This window comes from Calypte anna, chromosome 3, assembly GCF_003957555.1.
Source record: "Calypte anna isolate BGI_N300 chromosome 3, bCalAnn1_v1.p, whole genome shotgun sequence".
In the NCBI taxonomy this organism is placed as follows: domain Eukaryota; kingdom Metazoa; phylum Chordata; class Aves; order Apodiformes; family Trochilidae; genus Calypte; species Calypte anna.
The window spans coordinates 34,101,859-34,116,078 of NC_044246.1; the positions used below are offsets into that span (position 1 = coordinate 34,101,859).

The window sequence follows — 14,220 nt, forward strand, 5'->3', positions numbered from 1 at the left end:
TTCAGAGACCATCTGTGTAGCTGAATCTTCCTGAAAGTGTTTCAGGAAATGGAGCGATGTATTCCCATCAAAATCCATTGGTGAACTTATATGTGCTTGCTTTCAGTCCAATCCAGTTAGGTCCAAATGGATAAGTATTCTTTTGGACATGAGGGCAGGAGCGTAGATGCTTCTACAGCACCTCTTGGCTGTTGTGAAAAGGAAGATGTCACAAGCTTCCATCAAGAGTGAGCTGAGCATAAAAATTGCTCTGTGGTGATGTACTGCTGTAATGCAGCTGCACTCAGCCCTATGTCCACACTTCAAATCCTTGCCCAACCCTCTTTCTAGTGATCTGTTCTGTTTTGGATACTACTGAAACATCTGAAGAAGTTAATTCAAGCTGTACATGAGATATTATTTAAGCATCTTAAATACTAAAGTAGTATCACTTGTGAATTGAAAATTATTTTTGTGTTGTTAAAAGAAAATACCAGATTGATTTGTTTTTTAAGAGTCACCTTAATAAAATTGCATATAATCTGTCTGACATTTTGTGTTAATCTCTTGGTTTTCAGAGAAGTGGTAACTAAACACTGCACTGTGATTGCTTTAATGTGCATAGATGCAGTACATCCTGCTGGTTAATAAAATATTAAAGACAGTGTTTGCTCTTTGTCAGGGCAGTTTATCTCAGTTTAATGGCAAATCCAAATGGTGTAAAAAAACTATCTTTCATAGCAAAGTTAAAGTGAGACTAAAATCTAAATTTTCCTGCTGTTTCCTACTACTCATGTTGTAATGTGCAGTTTTGAAAGGCAGGTACATCAGACTTAATCTATATTGTTAATTTTTCTTTTTTACTTTAGCTGTCTGCATCACTGGTGGTCCGAAACCAATTAATGCTGGAAAACCGAGTAAAACTTTAACTTATGAAGATCAAGTGTTAAAGCTCATCTATGAAGATGGAGATCCTTGCCCTGCAGACCCTGCACTAAAGCATAAAAGCTATTTTAGCTTTGTGTGCAATTCTGATGTTGGAGATGACAGCCGTCCTGTTTTTCTATCTTTTGATGTGCAGACATGTACTAGTTACTTCTCTTGGCATACTTCCTTAGCTTGTGAGGAAGAGGTAAGAATTACTTCTACAGAAGACACTGGGGGTACTAAATTTCAGGGTGGGGTGTAGACATAATAGTTATGCATTAAATTCCTTGAGGGAAAGATCTCTTAGAATGGGTTGGAAATAAGATGATCTGCCTCCAACGTCCCTGCAAGGACAGGGACACCTTCCACTAGACCAGGTTGTTCGAAGCCCCATCCAAGCTGGCCTTGAACACTTCCAGGGAGGGGACATCATAACTTCTCTGGGTAGTTCCAGTTTCTTACCACCCTTACAGTAAAGAATCTATGTCTACCCTCTAAGTTTAAAAAACATTCCCCCTCATCTTATCACTACTACTTATAAGAATTCCCTCACAGCTTTTCTGAAGACCCCTTTTAGGTACTGGAAAGGTGCTGTATGGTCTCCCTGGGGTTTCTCCAGGCTGAATAGAACATGTAGTACAGAATGCAAGTTCTTACAGAAGTTCTCAAATACTTTTCTTACTGGCTTTTTCGGCAGGGATGAACAATGCTTGGCAAACTTCTGGTTTGCATAGTGAGCCAAGTTAAAACTTCTAACACTTCAGAATAACCCCTTTGTGGTACCTGCTTATCTGCTTGTTTGTGTATACAGCTCAAATGGAAGACATAGGGCATTTTCTTGGGAACTGATGGTTAAGATCCTCCATTGCAACAGAACAACCAACAGATCTTATGTTGAGTTGAGGATGGACAGCATGGGGATAGTCTTTCTTCTGAGAAAGTGACAAGAATCTAAGCAAGTGTATGATCAGTTTTTTCAGTACAAAAACTGATAAATCTTGATAGCATGAATTTAGGATTTACCTCTGCTCTGTAATAACATCATTTGTTCAACTGCAGATAAATTAGCATACCAAATGATACTTGGAGCTACTCTTGCTTTAATTAATTGCAGCTAGTTCAGTTGTGGGTACACAGAGTAAAAGCCAGCAGTAGGACCAGGAAGCTAAATGAGCTACAGGGTGAATTCAGATCTTAGCACTTGAACATTACCTTTTGTGAATCTGCCTAATCATTCTTCTTGCTGTCTTGATTACTTCTAATGTGACTATCACTATCTGTGACAAGTTATTTTTCCTTCTCATTACTGTCTCAATACTACCACAGGTCTCACTTCCATTTAGAAAAAACTCTTTCTAGTTTTCTTTTCCCTCACAGGAACTGCCACATGTCCCCTCTGCCTTTTGTAACAGTTCTGCTACACATAATTCTGGTTTCCTCTTAAGTAATGTCTACCATGCTGCAGTACAAACCAACAGTGCCTAAAAACATTGTTTTCTGCCCTGTTAACTGTTCTGCGATGGCTGTGCATTTCTGATCTCTTCAGTGTATCCACTGTGACCCTATTTCAGTGTGGTGATAACTAGATAGTTGTGATGATTTGTCCTAAAATTAAATGTTAATTTTGTTAGTTGCTCCTTACCTAATAAACAAGCAAGAATTGACTTCTCAAATTCCAGGTAGGCTGTCAGTAAGCTTATGTACTTTAAGAAAGCATGATATAGGCTCTAGTGTGCTCAAACCATCAGCTTTCAATACAGTGACTTTTGTTATAAGCAAGCATATTAGAGATAGTCCAGGAATGAGTGGGAGATGGGAGAGAGGAAGGAACTTGGAGGATATACTGATTGTTTGAAGACATAGTGACAATATTGTTTTGTTATGAACTGTATTCCATAAGAAAGTATTAATGATTGAGGTTTTATATATGTAGGTTGTAGTGAGTGCCTAGTATCTGTAGGCAAACAAAAAGTATAAAAAATGCTGCTCTACTTAAATCAAATTAGAAACTTTTCAGTCCAGCCACACCTCTGGCCCAATGAATACCAATAAATCAAAGCAAGTAATAAAAGAATACGAGTGATAAAGTATACTTTCTTGTAGGTGAAGTGCTCAGTATTGAATGGCAGTTCTGTTATTGACCTGTCTCCTCTGATCCATCGCACTGGGTATTATGAGGCATTTGTGGATGAAGATACAGATGTTTCTCCAGATTTCTACATCAACATTTGTGAGCCTCTCAATCCTATCAAAGATGTCAATTGCCCACCTGGAGCAGCTGTTTGCATGGTACCTGTTAATGAACCACCAATAGTAAGTACTATGCCTGGAATCACTGAAATATGTATTTTCCTGCTAGTTTAAGCAGTTTCCCCACCTAGAGACCTGATTCAAACAAGAGGCTTGCCAGTGGGTTAAAGAAGTGGAATACAAAATGAAAATCTACCCTGCAAAATCTCCTTTTATCACTTTTCCCTACAAAAAAGTATTTTTCTATCTGGAACTCCAGTCACTTTTTTTTGGTTGTCAGAGAATTCCATGCAGTGATAAATATGAAAAGTTACTATGGAGAAGTGCTTTGTGCACAGGAGACTGGGAAACAGGATGCCTCCTAATCTGCCATTTTGTGGTTACATCCAGCTGTAGAACATGCGCATAAAAAGCTGAGGCTGTTTCCCATGAGTTTTCACATTTGTCTAGGGACCTTACTCCATTGTTAATACTATACTATTTCTGAGTGATCTGTTGGTATTCTGTCAAAATTACTCAAAGAAGGATCTACCTATAAGATACAGAACCTCCCTGCCTTTTGTCAAGCTTGTTCAAATAGTGTTTTGAGCTGCTCAACTTGTGTTTTGTTAGAGCTGAAATAATAGCAGCTGTTTTTTAAGAGCAGAATGCAGTTTTCAGAAGTGCTTTAATTGTGTTCATATGTAAGCCAAACAGATGATTCTGAATGGACCTGAATCTTTGGGCTGGTCTGAAATCTAGGTGTGTCCCATATGTCTTTTAATTTATATTTTTGCTTGTGTAGGATATTGGTCGTGTTACTGAACCTCCCAAGTTAAATGAGGCAGTAAATGAAGTTTACATCACTTACAACAGCACTACTCCCTGTCAGATAAACAACAAATTGAACTATACTTCTCTTATTGTATTTCACTGCAGCCAAGGAACTAGTCTGGTAAGAAATCTCTTAAACTTATTTTGATACTGGAGTGCAATGGGGAGCAGGTAGTAACCAGCATTAGCTTTGCTAACTGTTTAAAGTTAAATGGAAAATTTGTTTCTACCCTATAAGAATAGACTTGTTGCAACAATAAGTATACTTACTATTTGTGTTCTTAACTACTTAGTATTTATACTCTGAACCAGGTAAAATTTGACAAGGAGCATGGACTTTAGGCTTTAGAGTGGAAGGTATTGATGGTGTCAAGGATCAGATTCCACTGAAGTAACGTAGCGATAACTTATTGCTGGTGTTCAGATTAATGCTGTTTTGCACCTTGTTTGGGTCCAGATCATGTATCTCAACCTAACAGAAGCACTTGTGTAACTGTTTGGAAAGTTATTACTGTGAAATGTTTCCCCTATGTTGTAACATTCTCCATAGTCATACACAGCTTTAAAAATTTGCATTTAGGTACTTGGGGTTTTTTGTGTCGACACCTGGACATTAAGTTAAGGTTGCATGATGGCAGGAATCTAATACTTCTTGACTTTTTTAATGCTTTGACAAACTGTAGAGAAGCACTTAAGTATGATATTTGACAAATTAAAGCTTGTTAAAGATACTCAGTGGAACTGGTTTTAATAGACATGGGGCATAAGCTGAAACTCTGGGAAGCTCTGGATACTACACAGGCTATATTTTAATATTTTAAAGTATGCCAAAGGAAACAGCATTCTTTCAAATGCTTAGCTGGGTCAACTTCCCTTATGTTCTCTACCACGAAGAAATGCAGCTCTTTCAGCAACAAAAAGTGTGTTACTGCTTGCAACTGAGCTGAACATCAGTATCTTGATCCTAATTAATAAGAAAGCTTGTGTCCTTCAGTTACTGCTTTGATTGTGTTCTGGAGTTAGAAGGTACTTCACTTGTAGCTTACTTGGTTCTGATTGCAATATGAAAGCATAGTGTTTATCCTACTGCCATTACAGTCTAACCTGAGTAATAACTGTTGGAGATGGGAAAAACACAGAAAGAACAGCAAACACAGCAAAAATTTAAACCTGGCATATCTGACTGTGTTCTTTGGTTACAGGGAAAGCCAAAGATGATAAGAAAGATAGACTGCAGTTTTGTGTTTGAGTGGGAGACTCCACTTGTGTGTCCTGATAAAGTGAAAACTTTAGGCTGCTCTGTGACTGATGAACAGCTACACTATACTTTTAACCTGACTAGCCTTTCTGGAGGAACATTTGAGGTAATGCCTTCTGATATGCTTTTAATGTGATTTTATTATTATTTTTATTTTTAAATTGCCCATTGCTATCAACGTTTTAAAACTGAAACAGGGCTTTCTTTTAAGCATCTTGGAATGTAAGAAGAGACTGAAACATGTGCTGCTGCTGTGGTCAGTGTTGATATGTATTTGGCCTCTGACAGGGAATAACATTAGAGCATTAGATTGAAAATATTTTGAGAGCTAAGTTCATGGATATATTGATGGGGAGTGGAAGGAGAAATTGTCGTATGTGGCAGAATCTTAAACATGAAAATAAGTCTGCTGAACATACTTGGTCCTCCAGGTGTATTTTATCTGCAGTTTTTCATATTAAGGAAGACCAGACTTGCAAAACGAGTTACCTTATTTTCCTCCTGCATTATGCAAGTACTGCATGTTTATAAAGCATTCAGATGGCTTTTTTTTAGTGTTGACTGTAGGCACTGAAGTAGCCTTGTTCTGGATGTCCATGCAGGTGTTTTCTGGATCCAACAGTTACCATGTTGGTGTTTGCAGTAAAGTAGCAGACTTGCCCCAGGGAAAATGCAAAGATGGGGCAGTATGTCTGACATCTAGAACTGGTGCATCATCTTTTGGAAACGTAAAGGAAATGAAAATGGACTATAGCCACCAGGATGAAACGGTCATCTTGAGATATACAGGAGGTGATCGATGCCCTACAGGTGAGATTGAAGGAGACCCATTCTTTATGTAAGCCTATCTCTTTTTTTTTACCTTTAGAATATGATGTTATGTTGTGATAGGATGGAAGCAACATTGATTTTACATACATTACTAGAAAGATGTAGTTTCATTAAATCAGATGGACTGCACTAATACCCAATGTCAACATGTATCTCCTGGAAGACAGTGCAGCTTTTCTCTAGGCATGACAGTAACTAACTGTACACTACACCCTAGGTTTCAAATTGTGTTTAGACTCAATGTTTCAGTGTTCCTGTTGTCTGTCTATAGCTTTTCTTCAGTATAGAAGTGTACAGGCATTGGATAGGGTCCTGACTATGCTTATGCCTGCTATTCTACTGCATGTTATTAAGAGGATGTACCTTTCCTTCTCAGTGACTGAAAAGGGAGAGCTTTGTGTGTTCCCCTTCAAGTACAAAGGGAGGACCTATGAGGAATGTATTGCAGAAGAAAGGAATAGGCCGTGGTGTGCTACAACTGAAAACTATCAGGGAGATGGAAAGTGGGGATTTTGTGGTCACGGTAAGAACTTGCTATACTTTGTCTGCAAGGATCTGAGTTAACATAGGGAGTTAGAGACATTATCAGGCTGGGCAAAAGACTTCTGGTGCAGTACAGTATAAGTAAAGTGATAGAGTGGGAAAGGTAAGGAATCTGTGGGACAAGCCTGACGTTTATTTAATTGAGTGAGCAAAGTACTATTGAAATTAAAAGTTCATGCTTTTACATCATGTGTGTTTAAGTCGTGATTGTTGACTCTGCTTTGAGAGACACAAGTTGTTTTGGAAGAACACTGCTTTCTAAAAAGCATGAAAGGTAACCCTGCAAATAAAATTGCTAAGTAAAGCATTTGTGCCTCTCTGCTATCTGAAACAATACCTGATTAAAATTTTTGTTGACACCACGAAATTGCTACACTCGAATTCATACATGGCTCAAAGACTAACAAAGTTTGGGGGTGTTTTTTGGTTGGGTTTTTTTTTTGTTTTTTTGTTTGTTTTGGCATGTTTTGGGGTTTTTTTTGTTTTTTTGGGGGTGGGGTTTTCTTCTTTTTTTCTTTTTCTTTTTTTTGTTTGTTTGTTTTTGGGGTTTTTGTTTGTTTTGGTTTTTTGGTGTTTTTTTTTTTTTTACATGGTCTTTCCTCTTACAGCTACTGCAAGAAGGGAATCTACTATTATCTTCACTTGTGATGAAAATGCTGGTGTTGGGAGACCATACCTTCTGAGTGAAACCCTTGGCTGTGCTGTGACATTCGAATGGAAGACTCAGGTTGTTTGCCCTCCCAAGAAGATGGAGTGCAAATTTATCCAGAAACACAGAACTTATGACCTGAGAATGCTCTCTTCCCTGACGGGATCATGGATCTTTTCCCACAATGGGATCTCGTGAGTAATGAGTAACTCCAGCAGATTGCTACACAGTATGAAGTTGTAATGTGGCATAGTATTTCTGTTTGGTCCCTGTTCAGATCCTGTTTAAATTGCTGACTGTGTATTTAAACTGTGGATGCTTAACACTGTTTGTAGTAAAAAAAAAAACCCAGAAAGGAACATGTTTTACCTGAAGAGGAAGAATAGTAACTGTCTTTATCCTCACGTCTTCCATCTGCTGGTAACTCTTTAAAGGATAAGTCTAATTGAAAAACTTAAAGGGTTTCAATTTAAAGTACTGTCTTTAATTTTGTAGTCTAACTGCAATTTTATATTCTTAATCCTGTTGAACAAATATTTTAATGACTTAGTTGCTGTCTTTTGACTTAAGTCTGTAACTTTTTGTCTAAAGTATTAGGGGCTTTCCCTCCCCATTCTCTAAGTAGCAACTTGAGAGTAAAATATGAATGACAGAAGTCATCGACCTCTCCAGTCCCACCCCCCCTCCTTCCAGTTATCAAATAGAAATGAGCTGGTAAGGATGAGAACATATAAATCTGAACTTATGGTATATTGTGGGGTAAAAAACATTTCATTCACTGCCTTGCTGCTAGTTCCTCTGTTCTAATAAAACTTATCTGGCATAGCTCTGAAGAGACGCTGACTTTAGAATAGTGCTCTAACATTTATAGTTGTAAAAACTTAGGGCATTTTTGGATTCAGTTTCTTGTTTTGACCAAGGTCAAATTTAACTGGTGAACTAATTTGGTAAGCTATGATTTTTTTTCAGTGTCATTTACTTGAAAATAGTACTTAGAAGTAATTGACTAAGCTTTAGTACATACATTATTCTGTTAGCTAATTAAAATATTTAATTTCTTTCAGTCTGGCTTGCTTCCCTCAATGATTCTGAAGTTTACATCTCATTTTTTTTCAGTTTAGCCTAATTAACTTTAAAAACATTTTGTCTACCCTATTCTTTATAGGTACTATGTGAATCTCTGTCAGAGTGTACATGAGGGACCCACAGGCTGTCCTGAAGGAGCCAGTATTTGCAGAAAAAGCAACAATGGAGATGTTCAGGTTCTTGGACTTGTTCATACACAGAAGCTGAATATGACAGGTAGAGTTACCTTTGTTCCTGTAGGGAGGTAGAGATGATTGAATCTTGCAACCTAGCTATAGTGGTGCTTAAATTATGGTGAAGCCTTTATTTTGAAATATCTTTTCTACTGAATCTCCTGTTACTCAAACTTTAAAGTGGTGTTTAAACCATGAGAAGACATTGAAGCAAATAGTGTTGTCTTTAATGATCCATCTGCACATCAAGATAGACTTTTTTACAGTGAGAATGACTGAGCACTGGCACAGGTTGCCCAATGAGGTTTTGGAATCTCTTACTTTTGAGACAGTCTAAAGCTGTCTGGATGTGATCCTGGGCAGATGGCTCTGGGTGACCCTGCTTGTGCAAGGAGTTTGGACCAGGTGACCTCCCCACAGGTCCCTTTCAACTTCAGCCAGTCTGTGATTGTGTTTATTTTTGTTCATCCTGTTGTGGAAGACTTGTTCTATGTCTAGTAACATTTTCAGTTAAAGCACTCTGTGAAAGATGACTAATTGTTGTCACTTCTAAGTGGAAAAAAAAATTGTGACATTACTCAAGTTTTCTGCTTAAAGAATATTTTTAAATTGCTTCTGAGTTTTTGAAATTGAGGGGAATTTTCAAAACTTTCCATCCAGCTTCAAAGACAATGGGATGTATTGCAAATGTTTATTCATTAGTTCATTTATAAATGAATATATTACTCCTGTGTTTAAAAAATAACATCTAAATGTAAACGTTAATAAATGCTATACTGATGACCTGAACACATGGTACAATTTAAATATAAAGGTGTTTGAGGAATGTTTTTTAAATCATTGTCAGTGTGAAGACCTCAGTTTCCTGAAGTGTTGTAGTTGATACATAGTCTATGCAGGGGAAAAAAGGATCCTGGAAGTAAATCTAAAGTAGTGAAGTCTGAAGAATGAGCAAAGGGATTTTCTGACAGCTGCTTACAAAAATCTGAGTGTCACCATTTTTCTTTTTTAGGTGATACAGTGTATATCAGTTATTCCAGTAGACAGGAGTGTGGGAAAAACAAGAAAGTAACAACAATTATAGAACTGAAGTGTGCAAAAACAGTTGGCATGCCAATGCTGCAGAGGTGAGTAACAAATTAACATACCACTGAATCTTCATGGATTATTCCTCTAGTAAACTGTCTCAGGACAGTGATTGTCTTATCTGTTGGATAGTCTCTAAAATAGTCCTTGGTCTGTACTTGTAAGATGTGTTTTTTTCCTGAAGTTTCTGCATCTGATTATTTCCATTCACAACTGTATTCTATATTTATCTTAAAACTTCTAGGGAAAAAAATAAGCATTCTACCTCCAAATTAGATTTGGCAGTGGCTGAGATGCCATTGTTTTCAATGTCAGTTGTAAAACCACTCAAGTTTACTCAACATCCGTTCAGTAGAGAACACTTACTACAGATAGGTGATTGAGCTAATAAAACATCATTTATGGTTGCCTCAGTTCAGATTATTAAACCAGAAGCTGTTTAAAGTGAGGTATAGATGCGTGATGACAAATACTATAAAGACTTGATAGCTTTTTGCTCAGTATTGTTTTGTTTAACTCTGTATTTGTAGAATTGGGAAACTGAGCAAGATGATCTGTATGAGTCAAAGAACTAGGCAGCAAAATCTGATTAGCTTATTATACTCCTTGTACTAGTAAAGTAATGTGCATCACTTTAAAGGTGCCAAAAGCACAGTCTGAAGTGTTTGTCAGCTCAAATATTTGGATAAAAAGCTCTGGTATGCTATGTGACTTCTTGAAGTTCTGAAGTAGGAACTTCAGGTGCAGCCAGGTCTTTTTAGGTCTTAGAACTGCAGTAAAGTGCAGCTCTTTAAGTAGCCTTTTTTTTTTTCTTCTTTCTTTTTGGTGCTGCTGGACAGTTTTAGGTTTATCTTGGCATGATGCTTAGGCAGGACATTCACACTGGTGGGTTGGCAGCTGTGTCTTCTCAAGATACTAAGCACTTGGTACTGTTTCCTGGAACTATGAGTTGTATCTGTTGTTTGATAGGATTGATGAAGAAAACTGTGCTTATTACATCACCTGGGACACACGTGCAGCTTGTGCTGTGAAGCAGCAGGAGGTGGAAGTGGTGAATGGAACAGTTATTAATACTGCAACTGGGAAAAACTTTTCTTTAGGGGATGTTTATGACAAGTGAGTAAAAAAACCAACCAAACAAACAACAAACCCCTCCAAAACAACAAAATCCCAACAGCCACCAAAACCCACACCTTAGTTCTGTAGAACTGTACTGGAAGAAGGAGATGATTAAGTAAAGACAAAGTAAACAACCTTCGTGTAAGGGTAGATTAAAGGCATAGTTGAGCAAGCTCAGCCTCCAAGCTAGAACAAATAACTATGAGTCTCTGAATTTTCACTCTGACCCGCAGTGTGAAAGGATACAATTGTAAATACTACTTATGTAATGCTTGTGGCAGAACTTTCTACCCTTCTGGAGAAGTCAACTAAGTTATGCTATTTATCATAACTACAGGGCACACAACATGAGTCTTATGGCCAGTAGGCTGGCTTGCGTATGAGCTGCTGAATCATGCTTCTCTCTCTAGTTTCTTAATCCTCTGGAGGTGTTTATATGTTTACACACTTATTGTCTACAATTAAACAAGAAAAGTTTACTTTTTGTGATTTCTTAGATTATATGTATGCAAAATATAGTACTTATTTCTAATGTTCAGGAAGGAAGCCTCAGCCCTGCATCATTCATAATCAATTCTATGATTATTCTATGATTATTTCTGGATACTGCATAAGTCACTCTAGCTTGCTTTGGAATCAGCCTGTGGTAGCAACTCCTACTGTTGCCAATCTTATGTCTTAGGAATAACCTAAATCTGTGAGTTTAGGCTTAAGAATATACCTGCCATCTGTTTTCTCAGGTTATACGTGGCTTCTGGTGACATACGGACAAATGGTGATAAGTATGTATATGAAATCCAACTTTCTGGTATAAGAAATTCAAGTATCCCAGAATGCTCTGGAGCAAACATCTGCCAGGTCAAAACTAATGAACATCGATTCCGGAGAGTTGGTTCTGCCAGAAAAGCTAAATATTATGTTGAGGGTAAGTATTTGCTTGCTAGCCCATGAGAATTGTTTCATCAGAAAATGGTTCTTGTTTCACAACATCTTTGCTAATCTATTTCTGTCAAGGTGTATCTAGCAGAATTTAGGTGTTTTTTTTGGTACGGTGTAAGCTCAATTGCAGATGTGGTCTTAATAGGGTTTGGACTAGACAGTTGTTGAAAAGACTTGGGTAGAAACAATACAAGATAGAAGACTTGGTCTCCTGTTTTCCTCTGTGCTTGTTCTGCATAAGCAATGCATCTCCTGTGAAGAGCTTAGCCCACTGTTCCACAGCAACTGATGGAATCTCCTGCGTGAAAGTATAAACTCATCTGCAGATAACTGTAAAGTGTAATCAGTTACTGCAAAACAAATACATAACTTTCCAGGGTCTAGTGCTGGTGTTCTCAAGGAAGTAGTAAACTATAAGGTTTTTCTTCTCATTGTAGACGATGACTTGGATGTCATATTTTCATCGGACTCCAGATGTGGTAAAGATAAAACAAAGTTTGTGTCTTCAACCATTTTCTTCCACTGCGATCAACAAGTAAAGGAGGGCATACCTGAATTCCTTCATGAGACAGCAGATTGCCAGTATTTATTTACCTGGTACACGTCTGCTGTGTGTCCATTAATGTGAGTAGTTCACCATTTTCTGAAAGCAGCTTTTATCACCACTTCTCAGCTAAAGGCATTTTAGTATTTGTTCATCACGGTGATTGTGAAAAAATGAAAAGCAAAAAAAGTAGACTTGTGGGTAGATTAAAATGATGTTCTTGGATGTAATCTGTGGCACATGACCACTAAGTAAAAGCTTGCCAGGTTCTTGCAAGTTCTGGACCTAAAGCTGCTTGTTTACATGGGAAATAGAGAAGCATGGTGAAATTAATATTTTTGTTTTTACTAAGTAAAACTTAGTGTTGCTAACAGGGCACGATGTTTCATGTTACGAAGAGGAGTAACCAGTATTTAGGTAAGGTTTTTGTTGTCCTTGCCTTAATTTCTGAAAAACTTCAAAGCCATAACAAAGATTGGCCTTCCCAGTCTGTGTACTTTATGCCAGATTGAAAATCATTACAGGTCTTAAAGGAATAATGAGGCATTTCTGCAATTAATTGTGATCAACGTGCCAACAGATCGAAAAAGGAGTAATAAGATGACAGTATTAGAATCAGAGTGACTTCATCTAGATGCTTACCAGCATTCTTGTCATGTGGGCAGCCTCACTGCAAAAAAGTGGAGTTTCTTCTTCTAGGACTGTTCACTTTCTGGCTGTTACTTTGAAAACACAGGGAAACAGTTTATTCTGGTTTGAGTAGGCAATTAGGTATTGAGGTCTGTGGAACTAGAAGGTAACCAATTGCTGTAGCTTTTGCTTCTTGCTCAGGTGCAGGTTTGGTTCTAAAATAGCAGCTTTTTATGCATAGCTGCTGCTGTGTAAGCTCTATAAGTACCTGATCATGTTGACTGTAGTCGGTTGTATGTGCTGTTGGAAAGCATAGCAGGATGTAGGTACAGCACCTTTGTGTTTTTTCAGTGATTGTTATGTAGAATGAAATCTCCAGAATTTGGTTCCTTATAGCTCTTAGGTAGGACTGACAGGATGGTGTGGTGTGTTTAATTTCTTTGAATCTGTTTATAATCTAGTTTCATCTGATTGGTCAGTAGAGCTTACTTGTCTTTTTCATCTCAATTTATGTTATTAGATCAACCAGTGATCCAGGAAGCAATGGGCACCAGGAGACCCAAATACATAAAGGCCTTTCAAGGAGAAGTCAGGCTGTTGGTGCTGTGTTGAGTGTCCTCCTGGTTGTTCTCACTGCATGCCTAATAATCTTGCTGTTCTATAAAAAAGAGAGGAGGTAAGAAATGATGGGGAGGCTTTAGGGGTTCTTTGGTAGGCATCAGATTCCCTGAGGAAGGGAGGTAGTGAAAGATAGAGATTCAAGTTATTTCTCAGTTGGCAACATCAACTCTTAAGCAGCTGTTTCTTTTCCAAATTCCCCAGTGCTGTCTGAAGGTCTGTGTAAAGATGACTGGAGTACACGGGTAATTTGGGCTAAGTGTCTTTTGTGGACAACTGTTAATTAAGGAGGGCAAAACAACAGATCTCATAGTGTATATGAAGGAAATAGTATTTCGTAGCCTTCTCCTTTTGTGGTGTGAAACTGGAACCATACCACAGCAGCAAGAAACAAGTGAAAGTCCTGCTGATTCTCTGCTTTCTGGAAAAGTGTGATTTCTTTCCCCTTAGACATAAAAGCCAGAAGTGTTTTGGAAGAGTCACCCTGAAGCTGTGGTAAGGGGGAAGATGTGCATCATCACAGACTGAATTTTTTTTAATCTAGCGTTACATGTCACTGTGCAATAGCTTGCAGCTTGAATGGTGAAATGCTTTATATTGATAGTAAAGATCCATTGAAGAAAAGTGAGGGCTAATGAGGGGGGTAGAGTCTCCCTAATGCTATATTCTTCCTCTTCTTTAGGGAAATTGTAATAACCAAGATAACGAACTGCTGCAGAAGAGCATCTGGTGTTTCCTACAAGTACACAAAGGTACTACAATGGCAAATCCAAGG

The 14,220-nt window shown here is 37.9% G+C and overlaps 1 protein-coding gene across 2 annotated transcripts in view; it reads left to right on the forward strand.

The window, feature by feature from the left end:
- IGF2R (insulin like growth factor 2 receptor) overlaps nucleotides 1-14,220 on the forward strand; it is a 60,103-nt gene that overhangs the window by 41,724 nt on the left and 4,159 nt on the right. Inside the window, exons 34-47 of one of the 2 annotated variants that reach the window (XM_030448672.1) lie at nucleotides 849-1,111; nucleotides 3,010-3,219; nucleotides 3,941-4,090; nucleotides 5,172-5,333; nucleotides 5,830-6,037; nucleotides 6,435-6,581; nucleotides 7,210-7,444; nucleotides 8,416-8,552; nucleotides 9,522-9,636; nucleotides 10,565-10,711; nucleotides 11,455-11,639; nucleotides 12,091-12,277; nucleotides 13,348-13,503; nucleotides 14,128-14,197. In XM_030448672.1, the coding sequence (XP_030304532.1) occupies nucleotides 849-1,111; nucleotides 3,010-3,219; nucleotides 3,941-4,090; nucleotides 5,172-5,333; nucleotides 5,830-6,037; nucleotides 6,435-6,581; nucleotides 7,210-7,444; nucleotides 8,416-8,552; nucleotides 9,522-9,636; nucleotides 10,565-10,711; nucleotides 11,455-11,639; nucleotides 12,091-12,277; nucleotides 13,348-13,503; nucleotides 14,128-14,197 (2,372 nt within the window). The remainder of the gene's footprint in view (nucleotides 1-848; nucleotides 1,112-3,009; nucleotides 3,220-3,940; nucleotides 4,091-5,171; nucleotides 5,334-5,829; nucleotides 6,038-6,434; nucleotides 6,582-7,209; nucleotides 7,445-8,415; nucleotides 8,553-9,521; nucleotides 9,637-10,564; nucleotides 10,712-11,454; nucleotides 11,640-12,090; nucleotides 12,278-13,347; nucleotides 13,504-14,127; nucleotides 14,198-14,220) is intronic. The other variant, XM_030448673.1, reaches the window with a different exon arrangement.